The sequence below is a fragment of the Salmo salar genome, chromosome 04 (assembly GCF_965601325.2).
Source record: "Salmo salar chromosome 04, fSalSal1, whole genome shotgun sequence".
NCBI lineage: Eukaryota > Metazoa > Chordata > Actinopteri > Salmoniformes > Salmonidae > Salmo > Salmo salar.
In genome coordinates this window covers 79,576,383-79,601,978 of record NC_138294.1, presented here as the reverse complement: position 1 = coordinate 79,601,978, position 25,596 = coordinate 79,576,383, and the positions used below count along the sequence as shown (strand labels likewise).

General features: G+C 42.2%; 1 protein-coding gene across 1 annotated transcript in view; it reads right to left on the bottom strand.

Moving 5' to 3' along the window:
• LOC106603823 (follistatin-related protein 4) overlaps positions 1-25,596 on the bottom strand; it is a 271,754-nt gene that overhangs the window by 232,537 nt on the left and 13,621 nt on the right. Inside the window, exons 2-3 of the mRNA XM_014197993.3 lie at positions 21,637-21,781; positions 8,998-9,031 (exon numbers count right to left, since the gene is read on the bottom strand). Of these exons, the coding sequence (XP_014053468.1) occupies positions 8,998-9,031; positions 21,637-21,771 (169 nt within the window). The 5' untranslated portion in view covers positions 21,772-21,781. The remainder of the gene's footprint in view (positions 1-8,997; positions 9,032-21,636; positions 21,782-25,596) is intronic.

The window sequence follows — 25,596 nt, the reverse complement described above, 5'->3', positions numbered from 1 at the left end:
CCGCTGCACCATCGAGAGCGTCCTGGCCAGTTGCATCATGGCCTGGTACGGGAATTGCTCCATCCACAACCGCAAGGCCCACCATCAAGGACCCCACACACACCAGCCACAAGCTGTACTCTCCCTTACCGTCGGGCAGACGGTATCGCAGCGTGAGGTCTGATACTAACAGGCTCAGAGACGGTTTCTAGCTACAAGGAACCAGACTGTTGAATACAGTACTTGAACTGGACTGACAACTTGCTCTGATTCTCACCTTAGCACACATGCACTCACTCATGCACACACCCCCACACACATATGCACAGATATAGATTCATGCTACACACACATCACAACTGTTGCTACCAGATTCTTATTATACTTCAAGTTATACACTTTCCCCCATCCCCAATACAAGTGTAAATATTGGACTATAAATTGTGTCTTCCTGTATTATAATAAATGTTAACATGTTTATTCTATTCTTCTGTCATTTACTTTATGTTCATATTCTTATCTTTTATTATTATCATATTGTTGCATTTTTGAGAAGGAACCTGCAAGTAAGCATTTCATTGGATGATGTATAACATATGTATCTCGTACATATGACTAATAAAACTTGAAACTTGATTTTGTGACTAGGGTCCCTCGTCTATCGGAATAAACATAACTTTCAATTACAAATTTTAACTACCGCCATGCTGCTGTTTTGTTGCCAGCTAGTCAGCATAATCTAGCTATCTGGGAAGGGTTCATCAGGGCTGACTGAATCTAATCCATTTGTCTCTACTCGGCTCTCAGCTGCGTGACATAGGTCATCATTTTGGGCAGCAGGCGTGTCCTCTATAGCCTCTCCCTGGTCAGACTTGCTCAGGCGGAACAAACTTAAATACATACTTTTTTTCACTGCTGATTTGAATGTCATTGAGAAAACATAAAGTTGTCAAAAAAAATTCTCGCAAACATCCTTTCTGAATTTAAAAGTAATCCTAGAAGTAATCATCTAGTTTTTCAAAAGTATCTGTAATCTGATTACAATGTTTTTGCTGGGAACGTAACAGATTACAGTTAGTCTTTTCATTACATGTAATCCGTTACTCCCCAACCCTGTGGACCTGTGTAATAATGGGAATATATAACATGAGAACCTGGCTAAACTATAGTTAGTATCATTATTATTATAGTAAACACTGCGGAGTTACAAGCACTGATGGGCCACACGCAGAGCAGTACTACTCTGTTGAATGCTGCTGTGTTGTACTGTAGGTAGACGGAAATAAGTAGACAGATTCCTGGTAAACCATCTACTGATGAAGGGAGAACCTGAGAACGTCCTTACATTCACTCAGCATGCTTCAATAGTTCTCTTCTAGAACACATAATTCATCATCTCTGTACTGTATGCTCTCTGTTAGCCCATACAGGCTTTCAAAACAAACAGGGTGTGTGTCCCAAATGGCACCCTATTGTCACGTCCTGACCATAGAAAGCTGTTCTTTTCTATGGTAGAGTAGGTCAGGGCGTGACAGGGGGGTTTTCTAGTTTAGTTTTTCTATGTTGTTATGTTCTAGTTTTGTATTTCTATGTTGGGTTTTGTTTGGGATGATCTCCAATTAGAGGCAGCTGGTCATCGTTGTCTCTAATTGGAGATCATACTTAAGTAGGTGTTTTTCCCACGTGGGTTTGTGGGAGATTGTCTTTGAGTAAGTGTATGTTTCACCTCTGCGTCAAAGTCTGTTGTTTTGTTATTCAGTTAATTTGTATGTATTGCATAGTTTCACAGTTCAATAAAAATGTAGAACGATAATCACGCTGCACTTTGGTCCGCTCCTTCCTACGACAACTGTGACACCTATTCCCTATATAGGACACTACTTTTGATCAGAGCCATATGGTCCTTGGTCAAAAGAAGTGCATTATATAGGGAATGGGATGCTATTTGGGACATAATCAGCAAAACAATCTTCTTCATTAGTTATTGTTGCTGCTAGTGCTGCGGGTGTTCTCTCTCCCTGCTACCTACCTAAGCCAGCTTCTTTGTCGAGTTATAAATAATTCAGTGTTTTAATTCCAAAGACACTCGCATTTATTCTCAAGAGGAGCCACCCACAAACTGGTATAGGTGCTATAGCTTGTTATTACAGGTGTAGGATCTTAATTTGAGCCAGTTTTATACAGCAGGAAAGAAATCCTGCAGCAACAGGAAATGTGAATTATTATGTGGGTTATAATTAATGGACATTTTTGTAGGAGTTGATCATTTCTTTCGTAATTAAGTCTGACATTTCCAAATGGAAATTACAAACTTCAGAAGCCTTTTAAAACCTGAAATACACGTTACAAGTTTTCCATTGCAGGAAAGTACACCTGCAACAGGGTGATCAAATTCAGATCCTACATCTTTCTTCCATACCAGGATTCTTATCGGCCAAAGACTCTGCAAACAGTAAATGTATGGACACTACAGAGCTTGGGACTATAAGGTTCTATCTACATTGTTGTAAAAATGATGTTATTGTCATAGGCTTATTCTGTTCAATGTTCTCTACCTATATAGTACTCTAAATAACCCAATTCCTGTTAAATTCAAAGGAATACAGTATAAAATTGCTGACACTATTCAAACTAATGGGGGTTCTGAACGTTAAAGACAATTATCTCAGAATCATCTTTTTGCAGATAGAACCTTATAGTCCCAAGCTCTCGACTAGACAAATGAAGTACCATAGCAAGGATCCAACACAACAATGGTGTTATTTTATGTTATGTTATGTTGTTATTTTAGGATGAATCTCAGTAGAATATAGGCATAGTTTGTCAGACCGTCTGTCAAATGCACCAGGGTGCTTTTATGCTACGGCTTGTCTTGAACACAAATGGATAGGATATAGCTAAAGAGCTTCAGAGAAGCACAAATTGTGTATTGAATTTTAAAAGCACACCTTCAAAGAGTGAATTCTGGCAGGCCCATGTCCTCCCAGACTGCCAAAATTAGGACACTGGTAATTGCTTGCCATATTTAGAAAAATTATGTAAGAAATACAAATACCATATTATTAACTCCTTTTCACCTCACATGAGCACGATTCAGTGGTTTGAGTTTGTGATGCTCACTCACTAAGCCTTCAGCGATCAGCCTGAGGCTGGTCTGTCTGTCCCTTACGAACAAAATGACCTACTCCATGTGGAGTGTGAGTGCTAGGCAAAGTCACTCCCTTTGTCTTTGCGAAGTGTAATACATTTAAAGAAAAGAAAATCCTGCACACACTTTGCAAAATGTAACATTCGCAAAGTCTTTGTCACACCTTTAGAGCTGCAATCTACAGCTGGTGGCAAAGATTCCATCTGTACTTGAAGGTCTGCCATTTCCATATTTGTTACATATGGAGTTTAGAGTTTGACTTAAATAGATGCAGCAATCTCTCTAGCTAAACTATGCAACAACTTTCTCAGAAGGACATTTTGAGATATATTCCCGAGGAAACACAACTTGTAAATAAGATCAAAAGCAGCATCAGTCTCAGTCAAAACGTGAATGAACACATTCAGCAAAGAAAAATTCCTTTTCACTGTTTCAATAGCATTGTGTCTCTGATACCAAAAGAATATGCAGGCATTGTGCAGAGAATGTGTTTACTGAGTCATATAACCCAACTTGACAGCATCTTATTAATATTTCCACTTCCCCTGAGGTATGCAAATATACTTTGTCCTTTGCAGAGTGACAAAGTGCTTTTGAGGACCTTGCTGCCCGAATGAGATCCCATCTCAATAACTTATTGTCAGAACTCCGTCAGGCAGAGAAGCAGGGAGAATAGGAGCACATCATAGGAATTCAAGGCAATCGTTTATTTTCCCACCTCATAAAGTAGGGTGTGCGTCGATGCCAGGCAATACAGTTCAAGATAAAGGTAAAAAAAAGTGTCTCTGCGGGGTAATGCCACCGTTCAGACTGAAAACCCTGTGTTCATGTCACCCAGGAGACGAGGCAGTGTTAGTCAATGCATTTCTAATCATAACCTGGCTGTGTCTGAAATCTGTCTTGCCTACTACTTACTAAAATGACATACTGTGTACTAATCATACTACATACAATTTATTATGTACTGTTTAGTATAAATGCATGCAGTAAGCAGCAAATCAATTTACTAGGCTCACCCATACCCATACTGAGAATGCGTCATCTAATTGCGTTGTTTCACGCCATTTGTTCATTTTGCTCCAGCCCATCCTCTTATCTACTATATTTATTAGCTGATCAAACACAAAGTGGAAAGACGTTTCTCTTTCTCAATAGTGTGCAGCGAATTCTACTAAATGAAAAGTTGAAATAAGTATGACATCCTGGCATTTAAAGCATACTCGCCCAGTGTCGTCTATGAAAACCTTACAGATGTCTCAAGTCACACAGGCTATTATGTTTATATTGACCATATTAATAAAATTACCTATATATTTCTATCATCACATTAACAATATAGAGAGATAATTAACCAGTCAACATGGAGATTGCATGATGATGCTGGTCTTTTTATGATTTCAAAAGGTATAATGAAATATCTAGCAAACCTATAAACCTGTTGAATGAGATATTGTCATCTTATCTTCTTTTGAGGTATGTAAATAATGTCAGTGTTAGCTCCTTTAAGCCTTGTTAAGTAGAATAGCATTGAAATTCACTGTCAACACAAGCTGCTTAAAGATAAAAGCCAAATTGCAGAGTAGTTTTTTACCCCCCTTAAAGCCGCCTAGAGTCAATGTCCGTACCCCTGCAGAAATCAAATTAGCATAATAGAAAGTTGTTCCATGATGTGATGGCAGTCTGCAAACCAACGTTAAAGGTGTATGCCGCCACCTACTGTGCTGGAGAGTGTTGTCAATCACGGTTTACAACATTTCTAAATCCTCCTACCTAAAATAAAAAGAGCCCTACTAACTTCTAATAGACCCTTCGCCATCTCCAAAATCCCTTACAAACCCCCAACCCCATCCAAACTCAATGACCCTACACTTCAATCTTACCCTTTCTTCAACATAGTTACAACAATATAACAACACATGCTCCACCGTTTCATCAATCATACACTCCAGACACAAACCATTCACATGCTTGCCAACCAGATGTAATGACGACTCCAATATACAATGTCCTAAGCACAATCAAGTAAACACCACCTCTTCCTTCCTAATCTGACCCTTGAATCTTGGTCAGCCGACCTTTCTTTGGAGGGCATATAAATGCCGGCCCTTGCGCTCAGAGTCCCATCTCTTCTGCCACACATGATCACAATGGCTCTTGTTAAGGTGTGTACTGGAGGTGAAGTCAGGTGCAGGAGAGCAGAGTGTAGTGAGCAGGCGCACTTTTTATTCCGGTCCAACAAAAGCACAAAAGTACATAAATGTGCCCAAACACGGAACATAGACAAAAGTATAGCGTGTAACAATACCCACATAACATAAATACAATTTCACACAAAGATATGGAAGGGAACAGAGGACTAAATACATGCAGTGTGATTAGGGAATGAAAACCAGGTGTGTATGGAACAAGACAAAACAAATGGAAATATGAAAAATGGAGCGGCGATGGCTAGAAAGCCGGTGACGTCGATCTCTGAACGCCGCCCGAACAAGGACAGGAGCCGACTTCGGCGGAAGTCGTGACAGCTCTAATCTTACATTTGGCCTCACCTCTACGCAGTGGAACATTAATATAAATGATATCTTGTTTCAAAGCTCTTTTAGCTAACTGGCCTACAATTTCATTCCCTTCCACACCCGAATGTGTTGGGACCCAAATCTGTCAGTTTAAACTAGATTTTTTTTTGTTGTTGCATCAATCCACCACATCTGCCGATGTCACACTTCCGCATCTGAGGTGAAAGGTGACAGAGCTAGAGCGGTGTTTGTCAGACCATGAGACATTCCGAAAATCGGTCTTCTCACAAAATCACCTGAAGCGTCCCAATGCTTTGGCCTACAAATTATTATGACACCTCTATGTTGGTTGTTTTGTTGTTTAGGCTCCTGGATGCCCACAGGCCTCACATGGAGACTGTTTAGTGGCAAAAACATGGGGTTAAATACATGTAAATATATATATATATATAGATATATATATATATCTATATATATATACGTTTCCTGGTCTTTTTTTTACTTCAAGGGGTCAAATAGCAAAAGGATCCTTGGTATGACACCCCCCCCCCCCCCGGCTTAGACAGAGCTTAGACTCTCTTTGTGTTGTTTTCCCCCTTTCCTCACTGCAATCTTAGCATGTTTGGTGTTAATATCACCAGCTCAAAGTAACACTGCAACATTCTTCCCAGTTCTCCCCAGTCAGAGTAAAGTGTTCTTCAGTGTGACACTGCAAGGCTCTCCAAATCCCCAGAGAGTATGATATGCCCTCCTTAAGCCCTTCAACTGGATCTCAGGGCACGCTAAGTACAGAGCTTACGCTTCTGGCACAATTCAAATCAAAATACCGAAGAGGCACTGTACCTACTCCTTGATTTGATTATAGGGATGCTGGGGTTTGGTCGTAATTCCTGGGCTTGATCAGAATGGAGTGAGGAGGGACTCAGAAATCAGGAAATTTATGGGGCAAATCACAACTCGGTGTAGCAGCAGTACTTCTGCAGCCATTTGGAGGACTTATAATTGTATTACCAACTCTATAAGGTGGAGGCATTTTACAAAAGGCTATTATATTTAACAATTTTGATTAAGTTTCTGATGGCTGAGTGATTTCTACCCTGTATTTTATGAACTCCACGCTAAGTAATCTTTATTGTTCTTCGACATAATGAAATCATATTTCTTCGAGATTTATGACATGGCTATCTGTTAGTGACTTAAAACTGTCAGTAGTGAAATGATCCTTAGCGACAGTTTTAATTATTAGAGATGACTCTTTGAGGTAGAACCTGAGTGTCCGTATGTCTGGAGCGCTCTTAAATCTCAGAGTTTAATTGAAGGCCACAGAGAAAACGTATGTTATTTGCATGCAATGGCGCGCCCGGCCCCTGATGTATTTCCAATGCTCACTGAGAACTCCTACACTGGGTAGAAAAACTGGAGCTGCAAATTAAGAGACGAAACAAGACATTTTGGAGCAATAACACTCTTCGCATTCCTTTCAAATTATTTTTATGTGTAAAGACTTTGAAGAAATAAGATCTGTGGAATTTAAATGGTGATGGGTTATCTGGATCTGTGGTTTAATGATGAAGCTCTCCCACCTTGGTATCTGTGAGGATAGCCTCTTCGCCTGTTCTCTTCCTCTCCTCTCCTCTCCTCTCCTCTCCTCTCCTCTCCTCTCCTCTCCTCTCCTCTCCTCTCCTCTCCTCTCCTCTCCTCTCCTCTCCTCTCCTCTCCTCTCCTCTCCTCTCCTCTCCTCTCCTGCCCCTACCTCTCCAGTCTTTTACAGTTTGTTAGTCACTCGGTCTGCATTGCCCTACCTAATTCCCACCCAATTACTGTCTAAATGAACCACAGGGCTGCTTAACTTGGTTTGACTTCCCATTGTTTAATTAATAAATTAGGCACTCAAGGCTAAATTAATCACCACTTATTCATAAGCTAAATTGACAATATTCAATTCCGCATATTACCTAAACATTCTGTTCTTTTCCAAACTGACCTGCTTGTTGTGTGCTGCTAGCCGGTAAAATGTAATTTATTTATGACTTCTGTCTGAGCTGGCTCAAGACCGCCGTGCCATGTTTGCACCGCTGCAATTTTCACAGGTAACGTTGGCGTCTCTCAAGAAAAACTAGGGCAATTTGATTAATGTGGTCGTCTCCAAGTGAGGATCACAGACACGACAATAAAAACAACGCAGAGTGAGAACGAGAAGAGGGAGGAGAGACCGAGGCAGCAGTTAGCCAAAGGGTAAGACAGACAGACACAGAGAGACAGATGCAGAGAGAGAGAGAAGGGGAGAGAGACAGAGCAAGAGAGAGCGAGTGGGAGAAGGAGAAAGAGAGAGAGAGAAGGAGAGAGATATCTGCAGTCATTCCCTTCCAAGGAGAATGAGGAATAAGGACAAGAAAGAGCACTTGCTTGTTTTTGGGAAGTTTAGCATACAAACAGACAGTGAATAATTAGTCCCAGGAGACGGATGGATCACCACACCATGTGAATAATTCCAACACATTCTAACACACTTGCTTTGTTCTTAAATGGCAAGGAAGAATGTTGTTACTCAGGATGTGTTGTCTCCTTACCTCCGGCCAATTGCCCTTTGCTCTAACACTCTAAGGTCAAGAACCCAGCCTGCATGCTCGAATGCACAAAAGAGGAGCTGTGAGGGCAACAACTAATAAATCAACAACAAATACTGTACGGGAAACCACAGTTTGAATATTACATTCCAATGCACAGTGAGATTGGCTGCACTACATAAAGCAGTGTGGAATAGAGATCCTTAAATTGAAAATATTAAGAGCATGACATTACTGAGACCTGGCACTGCATCTTCCTGGAATATCCCAGTCAGTAATAGAACTTCCACAACATCACCGCAGACGCAGAGGCCTGTAGCACCTAACACGTCTCAGCACAGATGTGATTACAGTAGGGTACAGTAGTGCCTCGCCATCAATTGATACAACACATTGAATCTCATAAGAATAGAATACCGGTACACGTGCACGCGTGCACGCACACTCACAAACATACGCACGCACACAAACCAAAAACAGGCAACGGCAATAATGATAGCTCACAAAACAGGAAGACATCATATTCTTTTAAAATACCATCTTGAACACAACAGAACATGAGGAAGTTACTACACAGTGTACCAACAGCGTATAAGCTGGTTTGATACTGTGTGTATAACCTTGAAAAGAGACAGGTTTTTCTGAGTACTTTCACCAAAGAGGGCTTCTATAGTATGTACCATCAATGCTGTTCACATAACCCATGCCAACATGAAAGGTTTTTGTCATTGCATAACATACTGTATTTAAGTGGTGCAGTTTGATTGATTACAGTAAGGCTACTTACATGGATCGGCCACCCCGTCAACATGTCCACTCTTCTGCAAAGAGAGAACACAACACAAAGTCTTACTATTAGTCTCAGACAAAAGCTGTCTGTTCTTCTTATCAGAATATTGGGCCACATGTAATGTGTGTTTTCCTCTCTGAGAAAAGACCAGTAGAAGTGAGAAAGGTTTTACACTGTTTCCAGAGTATATTCATTCATCCTTTTCGGAAAATTTAATTTGGCAAGACTACAAGATGGCAGGTGTCATCTCTGTTTGCCTGGATATCTGTCAGGATGGTGTATATAGCTCAAGAAGCAAGAAGCACCATGCCTGTAAAGTTCATATTTATCCGCAGTGCAAAGACCACGTTGGGCTTCTCCGAGCAGATGTTCGGATTATGTACAGATGTGGGATCCTAATTTGATCACCCTGTTGCAGGATAACTCTATATAATGCAGGAAATTTTAAACTTGAGGTTTAAAAAGGCTACCGAAGTTTGTGATTTCCACATTTCCTGTTGCTGTAGGATTGTTTTCCTGCTATAGCAAACTGGCACAAATTAAGATCCTACATCTGTACATCCCCAACTCCCAGGCTAAGATATCTGCATAATTAAAGTGGCCAAACACAATAAGAGTAGGGGAATTGAAATAGATGGGAATCACTCTGAAGGGTCACAGTGAGGAAGCCTAAATGAATACTTGCTACCTACTGTACCATTTATACTGTAACATCATAAAGCCAGTACCACCAAACTAGCTTAACCTTACTATCCAGAAAGATAATAATAATGTCTTACTGCTTTTACCACTTGTGTGGAAATAGCTGGTCTCTGTTTCCAATACACAATACATTTGGCATACAGTCTGGAGCTTTTGTATAGTATGTAGGCAACACAGCATTAATTTTATGTGAGTCCTCACACAGAGCATGAAACCAAAACAATGCCTCCTCTTACATCTCTACATGCCAGCTGTTAATTGACGCGATGTGACAACTAGCGTCCCTCACACTAAATCTGGCTTGTAATGAGCTTGACTGATAAAGCGTATGTGTCTGATAGCCTTCTTGGCAACCGCAGAGAGCCCTTGGCCTTTGGAGACTTTCTGAAGAGACACCGCTGCCTTTCAACAGAATGTGCTTCCATGTGATTACAGAGATTTGGGCCAAGTCAAACCCTCCTCTCTCATGCCATCTGCCTGTTTTAATTGCAGACGTGCGTCCTCATCATGGCAGAGCAAAGCGTTTGCACTGATCAGATGCCTTCCTTTCTATCATTTCAAGAGGGTCCTGTTTATTTAGTTGATTAGAGACTGTCACTGCGTTGTGAACCACTGAGAAAACAGAGAGCAGACAAAGAGAGACAGAACACTGCTCTAGGCCTAGACTCAATCAGCTAGCTAATATCTGTGTGTTTTTCTACTGTTTGGCTCCCATTTAAACTCCCTGACTAGATTCAATTGAACATCATACAGCATCCATGCACACATATTTTTGGGAGAGGCACAACTGTAACAGCAAGGTACTCAGCCCAAGCTGTGTTATAATGGATGCTGGTAGAATATATGCCTCTCATATGCCTCTGTTCCTCTCCTGTAAGGGTGCTGTGCAGCCACTCTCATTCAAACCTCCATATGCTCGCTTTCATTTAAGCTTTCATTTAAGCCAACCTGTGCCAGCTCGGCTAGCTAGACTCAGCACACAGACGACTGTATACACAGAGCCATGCCGGCAGCCATTAGACTCTGATAAGGAAGAGCAGACTAGACAATATAAACCTTATTTGGATACCCACAATGTATGGAGATGAAATAGAGAAAAGGTGTCAATTGCCATGGGTATATTAGATTCAATTCAAACAAAGCTAGCACACAAAGCTAAGAATGTGTCTGGTATGTTAATGTGAAATCATTTCGGAAATGGGAAAAATCATTGATGTCAACTGATGGGCACACAACACACTAACAGTGTCTTCAGAAAGTATTCAGACCCCTTCACTTTTTGTTATGTTACAGCCTTATTCTAAAATGGATTACATCATTTTTTTCATCAATCTACACACAATGGGCAATACCCCATAATGACAAAGCAAAAACAGGTTTTTAGAATTTTTGCAAATGTTTAGCAAATTAGTTTTACTCAGTACTTTATTTAAGCACCTTTGGCAGCAATTACAGCCTTGAGCCTTCTTGGGTATGACGCTACAAGCTTGGCACACCTGTTTTTGGGGAGTTTCTCCCATTCCTCTCTGCAGATCCTCTCAAGCTCTGTGAGGTTGGATGGGGAACGTCGCTGCACAGCTATTTTCAGGTCTCTCCATAGATGTTCGATCTGGTTCAAGTCCGGACTCTGGCTGGGCCACTCAAGCACATTCAGAGACTTGTCCCGAAGCCACTCCTGCATTGTCTTGGCTGTGTGCTTAGGATCATTGTCCTGTTGAAAGGTGAACCATCACCCCAGTCTGAAGTGCTGTGCATTCTGGAGCAGGTTTTTGTCAAGGATCTCTCTGTACTTTGCTCCGTTCATTTTCGCTCAATCCTGACTAGTCTCCCAGTCCCTGCCGCTGATAAACGTTCGCACAGCATGATGCTGCCACCACCATGCTTCACCGTAGAGATGGCGCCAGGTTTCCTCCATACGTGACACTTGGCATTCAGGCCAAAGAGCTCAATCTAGGTTTCATCAGACCAGAGAATCTTGTTTCTCAAGGTCTGACTCCTTTAGGTGCCTTTTGGCAAACTCCAAGCAGGCAGTCATGTGCCTTTTACCCTCGGAGTGGCTTCCACCTGGCCACTCTGCCATAATGGCCTGATTGGTGGAGTGCTGCTGAGATGGTTGTCCTCCTGGAAGTTTCTTCCATCTCCACAGAGGAACTCTGTAACTCTGTCAGAGTGACCATCGGGTTCTTGGTCACCTCCCTGACCGAGGCCCTTCTGCCTCAATTGCTCAGTTTGGCCGGGCGGCCAGATCTAGGAAGAGTCTTGGTGGTTCCAAACTTCTTCCATTTAAGAATGATGGAGGCCACTGTGTTCTTGGGGACCTTCAATGCTGCAGACATTTTTTGTAACCCTTCCCCAGATCTGTTTCTTGACACAATCCTGTCTCGGAGCTCTACGGATAATTCCTTCGACCTCATTTTTAAAATGTTATTTAACCTTTACTTAACGCATGGCTTAGTTTTTGCTCTGACATGCACTGTCAACTGTGTGACCTTATATAGACAGGTGCGTGCCTATCCAAATAATTTCCAATCAATTGGATTTACCACAGGTGGACTCCAATCAAGTTGTAGAAACACCTCAAGGATGATCAATGGAAACAGGATGTACCTGAGCCCAATATCATAGCAAAGGGCTGAACACTTATGTAAATAAGGTATTTATGTTTTTTATTTTTAATATATTTGAAAAAAATTCGAAAAACCTGTTTTTGCTTTATCATTATAGGGTATTGTGTGCAGATTGATGAGGAAAATGTTTTATTTAATCATTTTTAGAATAAGGCTGTAACGTTTCAAACTTTCGAACGGGTCTGAATACTTTCTGAATGCACTGTAAGTGTATGTGTGCCCATCAGTTGACACCAATCACCTCTTTCAGAAAATAAGCAAAAAACACATTCAGTCTGATGATGAAAGTTGAATACAATGCAATACATGACTTTGACAAATCCTAAAGTAAAGCAAAAACTTTCCTGCAGCAGAAAATTCTGGCAAATCTCAACTGACGAATTACTTTTCCCTGAATTCTAATTTCCCCCTGCATTCCATTTGTGTGGTTAGTAGGAGTGTCGGGAGTCATGCTGCATGCTTTCCCTGATATTTACTGCCATGATTTATCCTCTTAAGTGTTTCTATTCATTGTAATTCCATTGCTGTACTTCCAAAAATGGAGGGACACCACAGAGTCCCACTGAGTTTTCAAGAGATTTTTACATGACCAGAGTTTTCCTTAATAAAAGGGATAATCGCTTTCCTAGTGGAAGGCAAGACGGGTCAGGCTGAGAGAGGGGATGCAGGCTCACTGCTAATACGGAGCCACGTACCCAGGCCGCTCTACTCATGATATGACAACTTTCCCCCAGGAAACAGCCCCAGCGTGAGAATGAGATGGAGACCTACTAAATGTAATGGCTCTGGGTGTAAATAGTCATTGCGTTTTAATGGATGACCTATAAACAATGATTGCATTAACTGGGAAAAATGCCTATTTGCATGATTTTATCTGACAGGTTCTGCAGCGTAGTTAGTTCTACTAGTGAACTTGTGTAATTAATGTGGATTAATTGAACATCACACTACACCACACCTTTATGTTAAGTTTAATAGACTCTAGCTAATTGATCCAACACGTTACAGATCCCACAATAGAAATGTAAAGGTCATTTCTGATTGAGCTGACATATGCAAAGTTCACCGTGAATGCAGTCTCCTCTAAAGCGGGAACATTGCCTTTAAATATCAATCACGCTGTAAAGCCGAACTTCTGCGATGCGGATCGAATAGAGCCCTAAGTTTATGTTTTTAAAAAAGTAATATATATAGCCAGGATTATCTACTGTTTTCCAGGGAGTCTTTGAAGAGACAACATATTGTACATGTTTTTGTTGAATTTATTTGACTTATTGATCAAATGAAGAACCATAATTGTTTGGGTTCATTACAAATGAATTAAGCTATACAGTTGTCCAGTCTATATTATCCAAGGGAAATATCACTAAGCTTCACTTAGTATTCTCACTTGATAGATATGACTGATTACACTGTTTTGAAGTATTGTTGCTTTCACAAATCACATGTTTCAAAAGAGTGCTCAGGTGCTGTATGTAATGTAATCAAATCAAATGTATTTATAGCAGATGTTATCTGTTGAGTCAATTTGTTTCTGCTATTAGCTATTTTAGTACAAAGCCTAGCTGAGAAAAGAACACAAGGCTGATCAGAGATATATTGGCCTCTTCTGTACGGTATGAGAAGCTGAGAAAAGCAACATAAAGTGGCTCAAAGTGCATATCATCATCTGTAAGTACCATAGTGGTAAAATAACCTTGTCTTCCCTAATGATTGCCCCAAATGGACTCCATTTCATTCAGATATACATGCAGATACCACTGTAAGTGTCACAATAGAGACATCTGTGTGAATTCCCTCTAGGTCACAGATCTTGAGGACTTGACTACAAACTTGAGTGGGTTAAAAAAAACTAGTGCATCTCGAGAGCTTGGGACTATTAGGTTCTATCTGCATTTTTTTCCAAATGTAGTTATTGACATATCATTGTTCTTATCAAATAATCTACCTATATAGTATTCTAAATACCCCAATTCATGTTGTTAAGTTCAAAAGAATACTAGATAAAAATAGCTGACACCATTCAAACGGAATGGGGGTTCAGAATTATCTCAGAATAATATTTTTGCAGATAGAACCTTATAGTCCCAAACTCTCGTCATGCTAATCTCAAACCTCACAGTTGCCCAATTCCCCCCACTCTCCATCCTTATCTTTCCCCTGTATCCTCAATACCATCTCCATCATATTTCCTATTTTCCATACTCTCCTCATTCTTATAGTTTATTCCTATCCCTCTCTCTATGGACTGAATCATGTTTATAATCCAAAAGGTAAAACAGTTCAAATGCAGAGTGAATTGGATTCTGAGATATGGCTTTGTGAGCTGTGAGGCTGTTATGTGATGTTCCATGATAGCAGAGGTTGGAATGGGAAATTGAGAGAGAAGGAGACTGATGCCTGATGCCTTATGGCTGACCCTGCCAGAGCCAGGTCGCCTGATGGCCTATCATGGTGGCTCCTTTCCAGTCGCCCCAGGTCCTGTAACTGCACCAGGACAATGGAGGCTCTGCCTGGCATTTGTCAGCTCATTATTTACCCAGCAATTACCTAAAGATGATCCTGAAGAAAATGTACAGCTATCTCTGTTTTAAACTTGCATATGGTTACAAAGGGAGGGCATATTACTGTTTACCAGTAAACAAACAGAATTTTGTTAACTTTCAACTTTTGGTTGATTCAGATTGTCTGTAATTATCTCTGGCTCTCTGTGTGGTCTTATCATGTAAAATACACTACATGGTCAAAAGTATGGGGACAACCCTTCAAATTAGTGGATTCAGCTATTTCAGACACACCCGTGGCTGACAGGTGTATAACATCGAGCACACAGCCATGCAATCTCCATAGACAAATATTGTCAATAGAATGGTCTGTCCTGAGGGGCTCAGTGACTTTCAATGTGGCCCCATCATAGGATGCAACCTTTCCAACGAGTCAGTTTGTCAAATTGTTGCCCTGCTAGAGCTGCCCCAGTCAACTGTACGTGCTGTTACTGTGAAGTGGAAATGTCTAGGAGCAACAATGGCTCAGCCGCAAAGTGGTAGGCCAAACAAACTCACAGAACGGGACCGTTGAGCACTTTTTAAGCATAGTGCTTAAAAATCGCCTGTCCTCGGTTGCAACACTCACTACCAAGTTCCAAACTGCCTCTGGAATCAAAGTCAGCACAAGAACTGTTGATTGGGCGATTCATGAAATGGGTTTCCATGGCCGAGCAGCCGCACACAGGCCTAAGATCACCATGCGCAATGCCAAGCGTCGGTTGGAGTGGTGTAAAGCCGAACAGAGGCAGTCAACATTTTGGAACTATTTAACCATAAACATAATTGGACTCTGGAGCAGTGGAAACGCATTCTCTGGAGTGACGAATCACATGTCAAAGTGTAGGTGATATGCATATTGGCTACAGTCAGTCAGGTCCAGACCGATGCTGACAGGAGGGAGGCACCAGAAAATGGTGCATAGAAATAGACTAACAAACCCCGAAACACTCTAAACAAACACCCCCTGCCACGCCCTGACCAAACTACAATAACAAACAACCACTTTTACTGGTCAGGACGTGACAAGAACAGTGTTTTCCTGATAATTGCATTTTGGAATATTTGCGCTTATAGCCAGCCTACTGCCGTGTGCACATTTCTGCGCATATAATGGTTTTTGATGCACAGTGGTTGTATTAATTTGGGATCTATCATCCCACAACTGTCCCAGAGTCTATTTGGAACATGTATTTCTAGTACAGAATAACAAGCTGACCAGGTCAACTTTTCTACTATGGGAAAGAGTTTATTGACATTGGATAGTGCTTTTGTTGTTCATTACTCATCTTGTTGGCTGACAAAAAGTAAATGTGGACAGTTCTTGTCACATCTTCAATATGCGCATAGGAATTGGATAAGAAGGACGTGTGCCATTCTATCCCCGATGTGTCTGTCTTCACTAGTAGCCTAGGCTACTTTGGAGCTGCAATGCCTATAAGAAGGACCCGATCCCGTGATGGGCATTGGCTAATAAAAACATAGATATTTAAGAGAGCCATGTGAGTGAGAGGTGCTTCGGAGCAGGGTGATTGTCAGCCGGGAGAAGGGAATTATAATTATTATATTCAGCCCAAGGGCACAACGGACACTTTGGCTGCAAGGCATGCATTTTTTTCGGGGGCATTACGGTCACACAAAGTGGCATTAACGGCCATGGCTGGGAAATTTGAGGCCTGGACCCTGGGACTGAACACCTCCCCCTGCAACTGGATCCTGGACTTTCTGATGGGCCACCCCCAGGTGGTGAGGGTAGGCAACAACACATCTGCCATGCTGACCCTCAACACGGGAGCCCCTCAGGGGTGTGTGCTTTGTCCCCTCAACTACTCCCTGCTTATCGCACGACTGTGTGGCCACGCACAACTCCAAAACCATTATCAAGTGTGCTGATGACACAACAGTGTTAGACCTGATCACAGACGGCGATAAGACAGTCTACAGGGAGGAGGTCAGACCTGGCGGTGTGGTGTCAGAATAACAACCTCTCCCTCAACGTCATCAAGCCAAAGGAGCTAATCGTGGATTACAGGAAATGGAGGGGCGAGCCCGCCCACTCCACATTGACCATGCTGTAGTGGAGTGTGTCGAGAGCTTCAACTTCCTCGGTGTCCACATCACCAAGGACTGCACATGGTCCTGTCACACCAGCACAGTCATGAAGAATGCACGCCTCTTCCCCTTCAGCAGGTTGAAAATATTTGGCATGGGCCCTCAGATCCTCTAAAAGTTCTACAGCTGCACCACTGAGAGCATCTTGACTGGCTGTATTACTGATTGGTAAGGCAACTGCACCGCCCTCGATTGCATGGCATGGACGGCCCAGTACATCACTGGATCTGAGCTCAGATGGAGGCCAGGACAATTGTCAAAGAACCTAGCCACCCAAGCCATAGACTGTTCACTCTGCTACCACATGGCAAGTGGTACCAGAGCGCCAAGAATGGGACCAAAATGCTCCTGAACAGCTTCTATCCCCAAGTCATTAGACTGCTGAACAGTTCTTTAAAGGGTTAGCCTTCCCTGTAGCTCAGTTGGTAGAGCATGGTGTTTGCAACACCAGGGTTGTGGGTTCGTTTCCCACGGGGGGCCAGCACAGAAGAAATAAAAAATAAAAATGTATGAAATGTATGCATTCACTACTGTAAGTCGCTCTGGATAAGAGCGTCTGCAAAATGTAAAATGGTTACCTGGACTATTTGAGTTTACCATTTTGCACTGACTCTATGCATGCTCACTGGACTCTACACACACACACACTCACACATATTTACACTGACACACCAACACACACATACAGTGCTGTGAAAAAGTATTTGGAATGCAGTGTTAGTTTTCGCCAGGCATAATGGGACCCATGTCATATATCCTGCCCATAGAATATTCTTGCAAGAGTCTTGATGATCATCCATTTTATTTTTGGCAAACTTGGACGAGATGGGTCCCATTATGTCTGGTGAAAACCAAACACTGTATTGCACAGTAAGAACCTCATACCAAAGGTCAAGCATGGTGGTGGTAGTGTGATGGTTTGGAGATGCTTTGCTGCCTCTGGACCTGGACGACTTGCCTTCATAGAAGGAACCATGAATTCTGCTCTGTATCAGAGAATTCTACAGAGGAATGTCAGGCCATCCGTCTGTGAGCTGAAGCTGAAGCGCAGCTGGGTCATGCAGCAAGACAATGATCCAAAACACACACTCAAGTCGACATGAAAATGTTTAAAAAACAACAAATTAGAAGTTTTGGAATGTCCGAATCGAATTCCAAACCTAATCCCAATTGAGATGTTGTATCAGGACTTGAAAGGAGCAGTTCGTGCTTGAAAACCCACAAATGTCAGTGAGTTAAAGCAGTTTTGCATGCAAGAGTGGGCCAAAATTCCTCCACAACGATGTGAGAGACTGATCAACAACTGCAAGAAGCATTTGGTTGCATTATCCCAGCTAAAGGTGGCACAACCAGTTATTGAGTGTAAGGGGGCAATTACTTTTTCACACAGGGGTATTGAGTGTTGCATAACTTTGTAAATTAAATTAAATAAATATTGAAGAAAAAAATGTAAACTCAGGTTCCCTTTATCTAATATTAGGTTTTGGATGAAGATCTGATAACATTCAGTATCGAAAATATGCAAAAACAGACTAAATCAGAAAGGAGGCAAAAACGTTTTCACTGCACTGTACATACAGTGCATTCAGAAAGTATTCAGGCCCCTTTACTTTTCCACATTTTGTTACGTTACAGCCTTATTCTAAAAGTAAATCCTAATAAATCTACACACAATACCCCATAATGAGAAAGTGAAAAAAGGTTTGGAGAAATATTTGCAAATGTATTACAAATAAAAATGGAAAAATCTTATTTACATAAGTATTCAGACCCTTTGCTATGACTCAAAATTTTACTGAAGTGCATCCTGTTTCCATTGACCATCCTTGAGATGTTTCTACAACTTTATTAGAGTCCACCTGTGGTACATTCCATTGATTGGACATGATGTGGAAAGGCACACACCTGTCTATAAAAGGTTCCAGAGTTGACAGTGCATGTCAGAGCAAAAACCAAGCCATGAGGTCGAAGGAATTGTCCGTAGAGTTCCGAGACAGGATTGTGTTGAGGCACAGATCTGAGGAAGGGTACCAAAACATTTCTGCAGCATTGAAGGTCCCCAAGAACACAGTGGCCTCCATCATTCTTAAATGGAAGAAGTTTGGAACCACCAAGACTCTTCCAAGGGCTGGCCAGGGAGGTGACCAAGAACCTGATGGTCACTCTGACAGAGCTCCAGAGTTCTTCTGTGAAGATGGGAGAACCTTCCAGAAGCAAAACCATCTCTGCTGCACTCCACCAATCAGGCCGTTATGGTAGAGTGGCCAGACGGAAGCCACTCCTCAGTAAAAGTCACATGACAGCCCACTTGGAGTTTTCCAAAAGGCACCTAAAGGACTCTCAGACCATGAGAAACAAGATTCTCTGGTCTGATGAAACCAAGATTGAACTCTTTGGCCTGAATGCCAAGTGTCACGTATGGAGGAAACCTGGCACCATCCCAATGGTGAAGCATGGTGGTGGCAGTTTCATGCTGTGGGGATGTTTTTCAGGGACTGAGTCAGGATTGAGGGAAAGATGAACGGAGCAAAGTACAGAAAGATCTGTGATAAAAACCTGCTCCAGAGCACCCATGACCTCAGACTGGGGCGAAAGTTCACCTTCCAACAGGACAATGACCCTAGCACACAGCCAAGACAATCCAGGAGTGGCTTTGGGACAAGTCTCTGAAAGTCCTTGAGTGGCCCAGCCAGAGCCCGGACTTGAACCAGATCTAACATCTCTGGAGAGACCTGAAAATAGCTGTGCAGCGACGCTCCCCTTCCAACCTGACAGAGCTTGTGAGGATCTGCAGAGAAGAACGGGAGAAACTCCCCAAAAACAGGTGTGCCAAGCTTGTAGCGTCATACCCAAGAAGAATCGAGGCTGTAATCACTGCCAATGGTGCTTCAACAAAGTACTGAGTAAAAGGTCTGAAAACTTATGTAAATGTTATATTAACGTTTTTTATTTTTAATACATAAAAAAAAAATTTAAACCTGTTTTTCCTTTGTCATTATGGGGTATTGTGTGTAGATTGATGAGGGGGAAAAAACGATTTAATCAATTTTAGAATAAGGCTCTAAAGTAACAAAATGTGGAAAAGGTCGAGGGATCTGAATATCTTCCAAATGCACTGTATATTATTCTTTGCTACTTTTTCCACTTTTTTCTCTGCATCGTTGGGAAAAGGCTTGTAAGTAAGCATTTCAAGGTAAAGTCTACAGCTGTTGTATTGATTTTGATGAGATTACCTGTTAATTACCTAAATTACCGGTATGCCAGCCAGAATAGATTGTTTCAGTGGCATGTGTTTGTCTACATTTCTAATTGTTTCTGGTGTACACTGGCCTGGGAGGCTGAATACACTTTATTTGCTTATTCATTCCTGAAGACTCCTGCTCTGCTGTATATTGATGCAGTCCAATCCACCAGCACCACCCCAGAGTTGACTTTAAACTACAATGGCTATTGAGAACTTTTGAATTCCCATGTCCTGGGTTAGATAGGGATGCCTGGGAATGTCTTGTTTGCATTGAGGGTTTAAAGAGGTCAGAACAGAACCACCTCAACGATGAGATTCCTCTGCTGGCTGCCAACTTGGCACGGTGTCACACCACGGGCCAGCCAGTCTGGGAGATTAGACTTGGGGGGTGCAGCATGCTTAATTTCACAAAGAATTGTGAGAATGTCCGTGGGAGTTGGGGGGGGGGGGGACAACATGCTCTTTGGGACAATGCTCTGTAGAACAATTGATTCAAGGTTTTGGGGGAGGGAGTGCCTTTAATGATTTCACCTGTGTGATTAATGTGCAAATTCACATTAGAACTTCACGCATCTCAACCAAAACACTGTTCATTACGACCAGGCAATGTCACTTCCCTTTTCAAGCTTGAATACAGACCAGCATGAAAAAAGTGGGGGAGACAGCTGGGTGGAAGCTAATGGGTTTTAGGTCTGGCTCGAAGTTATATAGTAAACCCACCCCATCGAAGTGATTGTCATGCAATTGTGTGTACATGTAAACTATTTGGAACAACATTTCAAAGAGACAAATTGTAGTGTGACAAAAGAGTGTCCTTGTGGGGTAATTGATGAACACACTCTGCAGCCAACTGAACCTCCTCTCCTCGGTGGAGAGAGAGACAGGCAAGATGCATGACGACTGTGATTGCAAGGTATCTAAGCAACCCTCTGTCAAGATCACATGCAGAACCACGTAAGGAGACAAACACTCAAATGCCCATGTTGAGCAGGAAGAGTATTTCACTGTCTTCTGCATGCGACCGTATTACCTAAAATTGTGCTATGTATATTTGGATTCATTTTATGGCATTTGTTTTCAGCTATGTCATGCAAAGCATAAAATCATTTATGGGGGACTAGGGTGAAAGAGGGAGGAAGAGTAGGAAAGTCACAGATGCAAAGATAGAGTGGCTTCTAAGGACACAACAGGCAGAGAGAAGAATAACAGACACAGACAGAGAGATCTATACAGAGGAACAGGGAGACCGAGAGAGGGAAACAGAGGGAGAGTAGTTGAAAGGGAGGGGCGAGTAAGAGAGAGAGAGAGAGAGAGAGGAGAGAGAGAGAGAGAGAGAGAGAGAGTACAAGACACAGTGACAGAGAGAGAGGCAGGGATACACAGAGAACGATGCATACTGTATATTTACCCTGGTCTGTGGTCCCTGGGAGGGGTTCTCTGGTCTGTTTGCTGTATCCATGCTCCTCCGCCCTTCAGTCAGCCAGCAGACAGAGACAGAGGCTCCAAGCAGGACAGGAAGTGCCCAAATACACAGCAAGCCCATCAGTGTCAGTCTGTCAGGAAAAAGAACATGACAACAACTGTCACACCGCTGCCCCTGACTGACTACTGCCCTTCACTCATATTATAGTGTAGCATAAAACAGTGCAGCAAAGTACAGTACAGCACAGTTCAGCACAGTACAACACAGTTCAGCACAGCAATGAACAGTATACCACAGCACAGAACAAAAGAGTATACCACAGCACAGAACAGTACAGTATAGCATTATACAGTGCATTACAACAGTATAGTGCAGTACAACACAGTACAGAGCAGGTCCCTCTTTCATAGGCTCATAGCCATACTAATTTATCATCACCTCAACTCATTAATCTGTATAAGATGCACTTATTTAGAGCTGAGGAGCCTTCTGCCTACTTTTTTGGTGATGTGACTCTCCAAACTGTCATATTGCCGTGAAAGAATAAACAGTGTTCCCAGCAACCATGTATAGGTCTATACTATGTAAACACACTCAGGCTGTAGAGTGTAGACAAAATTTAATGGCTGATGGATTCTGTGAGAAAAGACGGGAGGAGAGGAGAGGGGAGGGGAGGGGAGGGGAGGGGAGGGGAGGGGAAGTGGAGAGGAGAGGAGAGGAGAGGAGAGGAGAGGCGAGGAGGGGAAGGGAGAGGGGAGTGGAGTGGAGAGGAGAGGAGGGGAATGGGAGAGGAGAGGGGAGTGGAGTGGAGAGGAGGGGAATGGAGAGGAGAGGGGAGTGGAGTGGAGAGGAGGGGAAGGGAGAGGAGAGGGGAGTGGAGTGGAGAGGAGGGGAAGGGAGAGGAGAGGGGAGTGGAGTGGAGAGGAGGGGAAGGGAGAGGAGAGGGGAGTGGAGAGGAGGGGAGAGGAGAGCTTGCCCTTGTGAAATGAATCAACAAAAGAGATCTGCCAGTCAGTTTGTTAATGTGCTGCTGCAGTGACGTCAGCTCCGCCAGGGGCAGGTTAGCGTTTTGTCCTCATGAATCTTGTTATGGAGGCAGCTCTGCAGAGTGATCACTATCTAGAACAGCCACAAAGTCATAAAATCTAACGCCTAACCTTAAATTAAGACCAAAAAGCCAGGTCCATTTTTCTATTCATAAATAGAACAAACTTTAGGGAAAAGTGATTATTCAAGCAGCATACTAATCAGCTGGCACATTCAGATTTGGCTAGAATGCCTGCTTCTTTTTGTTCCACCTAAAGCCTAAATTCATTTAAAGTTCCTCAAACTGCTAAAAGGACATACAAGTTAAATGTATATTTGACAGAACAACAATTCAAAAAGCATTTGTATGCTTGACCTTGGGTAGAGTACAAACAACACTCAAAATACTTGACACCTTCTGTTTAATACTCTACTACACATTAATTATTTGTTGTCAGAACCATTGCATGGCTGTAAACCTAACACAGGCATTGCCATTTTGTTGTATTCAGAGTGTACCTCCAGTACACTTAGCCAACCTCTACCTCTGCTGCTGCCTGCTGTGTCTTGATGTGTCCTGGTGAATATATCTCATGACAGCAGTACAGGCATGCAGCCCCAGAGGCCTTCCTGTGCCAACTGATCCTGTCCACAGGCGGCAGATCATCTGCTTCATTCATACACTCCTGTCATCGGCACTTCCTTTTTTTGCCTGCGGCCGGCCGCCTTGCTAACTCGCGTGCAGCTCCAATGGTAAGGGGCACCAGCCAAGCAACAATACAAATGCAAGTCATCAGCCGGTCCTAGGCACTGCCACAGCACGCTGTTGTAATTATAAATGGCACAAGCCTGTAGCGACAGTAAGTCTCCTTTCAGCACCTTTCCACCCTGCAAGGCACTGCAGAGGAGGGGAGGGGGGAAGTCCAAAAAGAAAAATAACATCTGTGACAGTAGTGGTGTGTGTTTGCTGCCCCAAACCAATGCAACCGAGAAGGGCTTTCTTTGTAATAAAAACTCCAGGCCTACTAGTGGAGAAATATCGTCAGTCTGCAGCTGCAGCAGGTTCGGAAAGCACCTTTACTGACGGATGTCTTCATAGCACAGAACAAGGCTACCAAGGGAATTGCCTCCCTGTATTGTTTTTACAATGCTTGGATGGCTTGCCCATTTTCTTCGTGTCCCTGGTGGGTCACCACAGCAGATAGAGAGAGAAACATGGGGAATCAAACTGCCCATCAACAGGAGGAACAGGGGAATCTCATATTTGACCCGTTATCGTGTGGGTGTCAGGGTTAAAAGGATACATTTTTCTAGGAATTGTACAGTGCTTTCAGAAAGTATTCATACTACTTGACTTATTCCACATTTTGTTGTGTTACAGCCTGAATTCAAAATGGATTCAATTTATATTTTTTTCACCCATGTACACACAATACTCCATATTGACAGAGTGAAAACATGTTTTTTAAATGTTTACAAATGTATTGAAAATTAAATGCATAAATATCTAATTTACATAAGTATTCACAGCCCTGAGTCAATACTTTGTAGAAGCACCTTCGGCAGCGATTACAGATGTGAGTCTCTCTGGGGAAGTGTCTAAGAGCTTTCCACACCTGGATTGTGCAACACATGATTATTATTATTTTCAAAATTCTTCAAGCAGATTTAAGTCCAAACTGGAACTTGGCCACTCAGGAACATTTACTGTCTTCTTGGTAAGCAACTCCAGTGTAGATTTGGCCTTGTGTTTTAGCTTATTGTCCTGCTGAAAGGTGAATTTGTCTCCCAGTGTCTGGTGAAAAGCAGACTGAGCAAGGTTTTCCTCTAGGATTTTGCCTGTGTTTAGCTCCATTCCATTTTTATCCTGAAAAACTCCCCAGTCCTTAACAATTACAAGCATACTCATAACATGATACAGCCACCACTATGCTTGAAAATATGGAGAGTGGTACTCAGTAATGTGTTGGATTGGATTTGCACCAAATATAACACTTTGTATTCAGGAAAAAAGTTAATTGCTTTGCCATATTTTTTGCAGAACTAAGTTAGTGCCTTGTTGCAAACAGGATGCATGTTTTGGAATATTTGTATTTTGTACAAGCTTCCTTCTTTTCACTTTGTCAATTAGGTTAGAATTGTGGAGTAACTACAATGTTGTTGATAATCCATCCACCTGACAGGTGTGGCATATCAAGAAGCTGATTAAACAGCATGATCATTACACAGGTGCACCTTGTGTGGAGGACAATAAAAGGGCACTCTAAAATTTGCAATTTTGTTACACAACACAATGCCACAGATGTCTCACGTTTTGAGGGACCTTTTTTGAAAGCGCCTGTATATGACCAAGCAACGTGACAAATCTACACCATTTTGAAGTGTATCTGTAGTGGATTTTACAGCCCAGTAGCAAGCTATCTGATTTAGTTTTTAAGATGATCGAGCTCTGTCAAGGAAAAAGCAATTTTTTACATATTGTGTATATATTTATTTATTCTGAACACATTTACGTTTGTTGGGAATGTCAATTATTGCATATTTTTTCAAAATACTTTTTTCAAAATACTTACCTTTATGTTCGCTTGCTGGACAGGTAAACGCCCAGGAGCAGATCGTCGGTACACGGAGCGTTTTTAGCTATCAGTTTATTCCAAGTAATAATTTAAGACTAGAAAAATCTATAGGACAAGTAGTACAAAGCTAATACAGTCATCAAGGCAGGAACCAGTAATTGCATTCATACTGACAAATAAGAAATGCCACATTTCCTGTCAATAGTTGGGGTAGGATGATTGCAGAGCACCCTGCCTCAGACTGTCAGGATGTTCACTTTCTAGCTCACAAACTACATGCCTTTGCTGTAATTATTTGATTAATTATTGTCTCTCACTTTTGTCTCACATTCAGCTCTCCTGT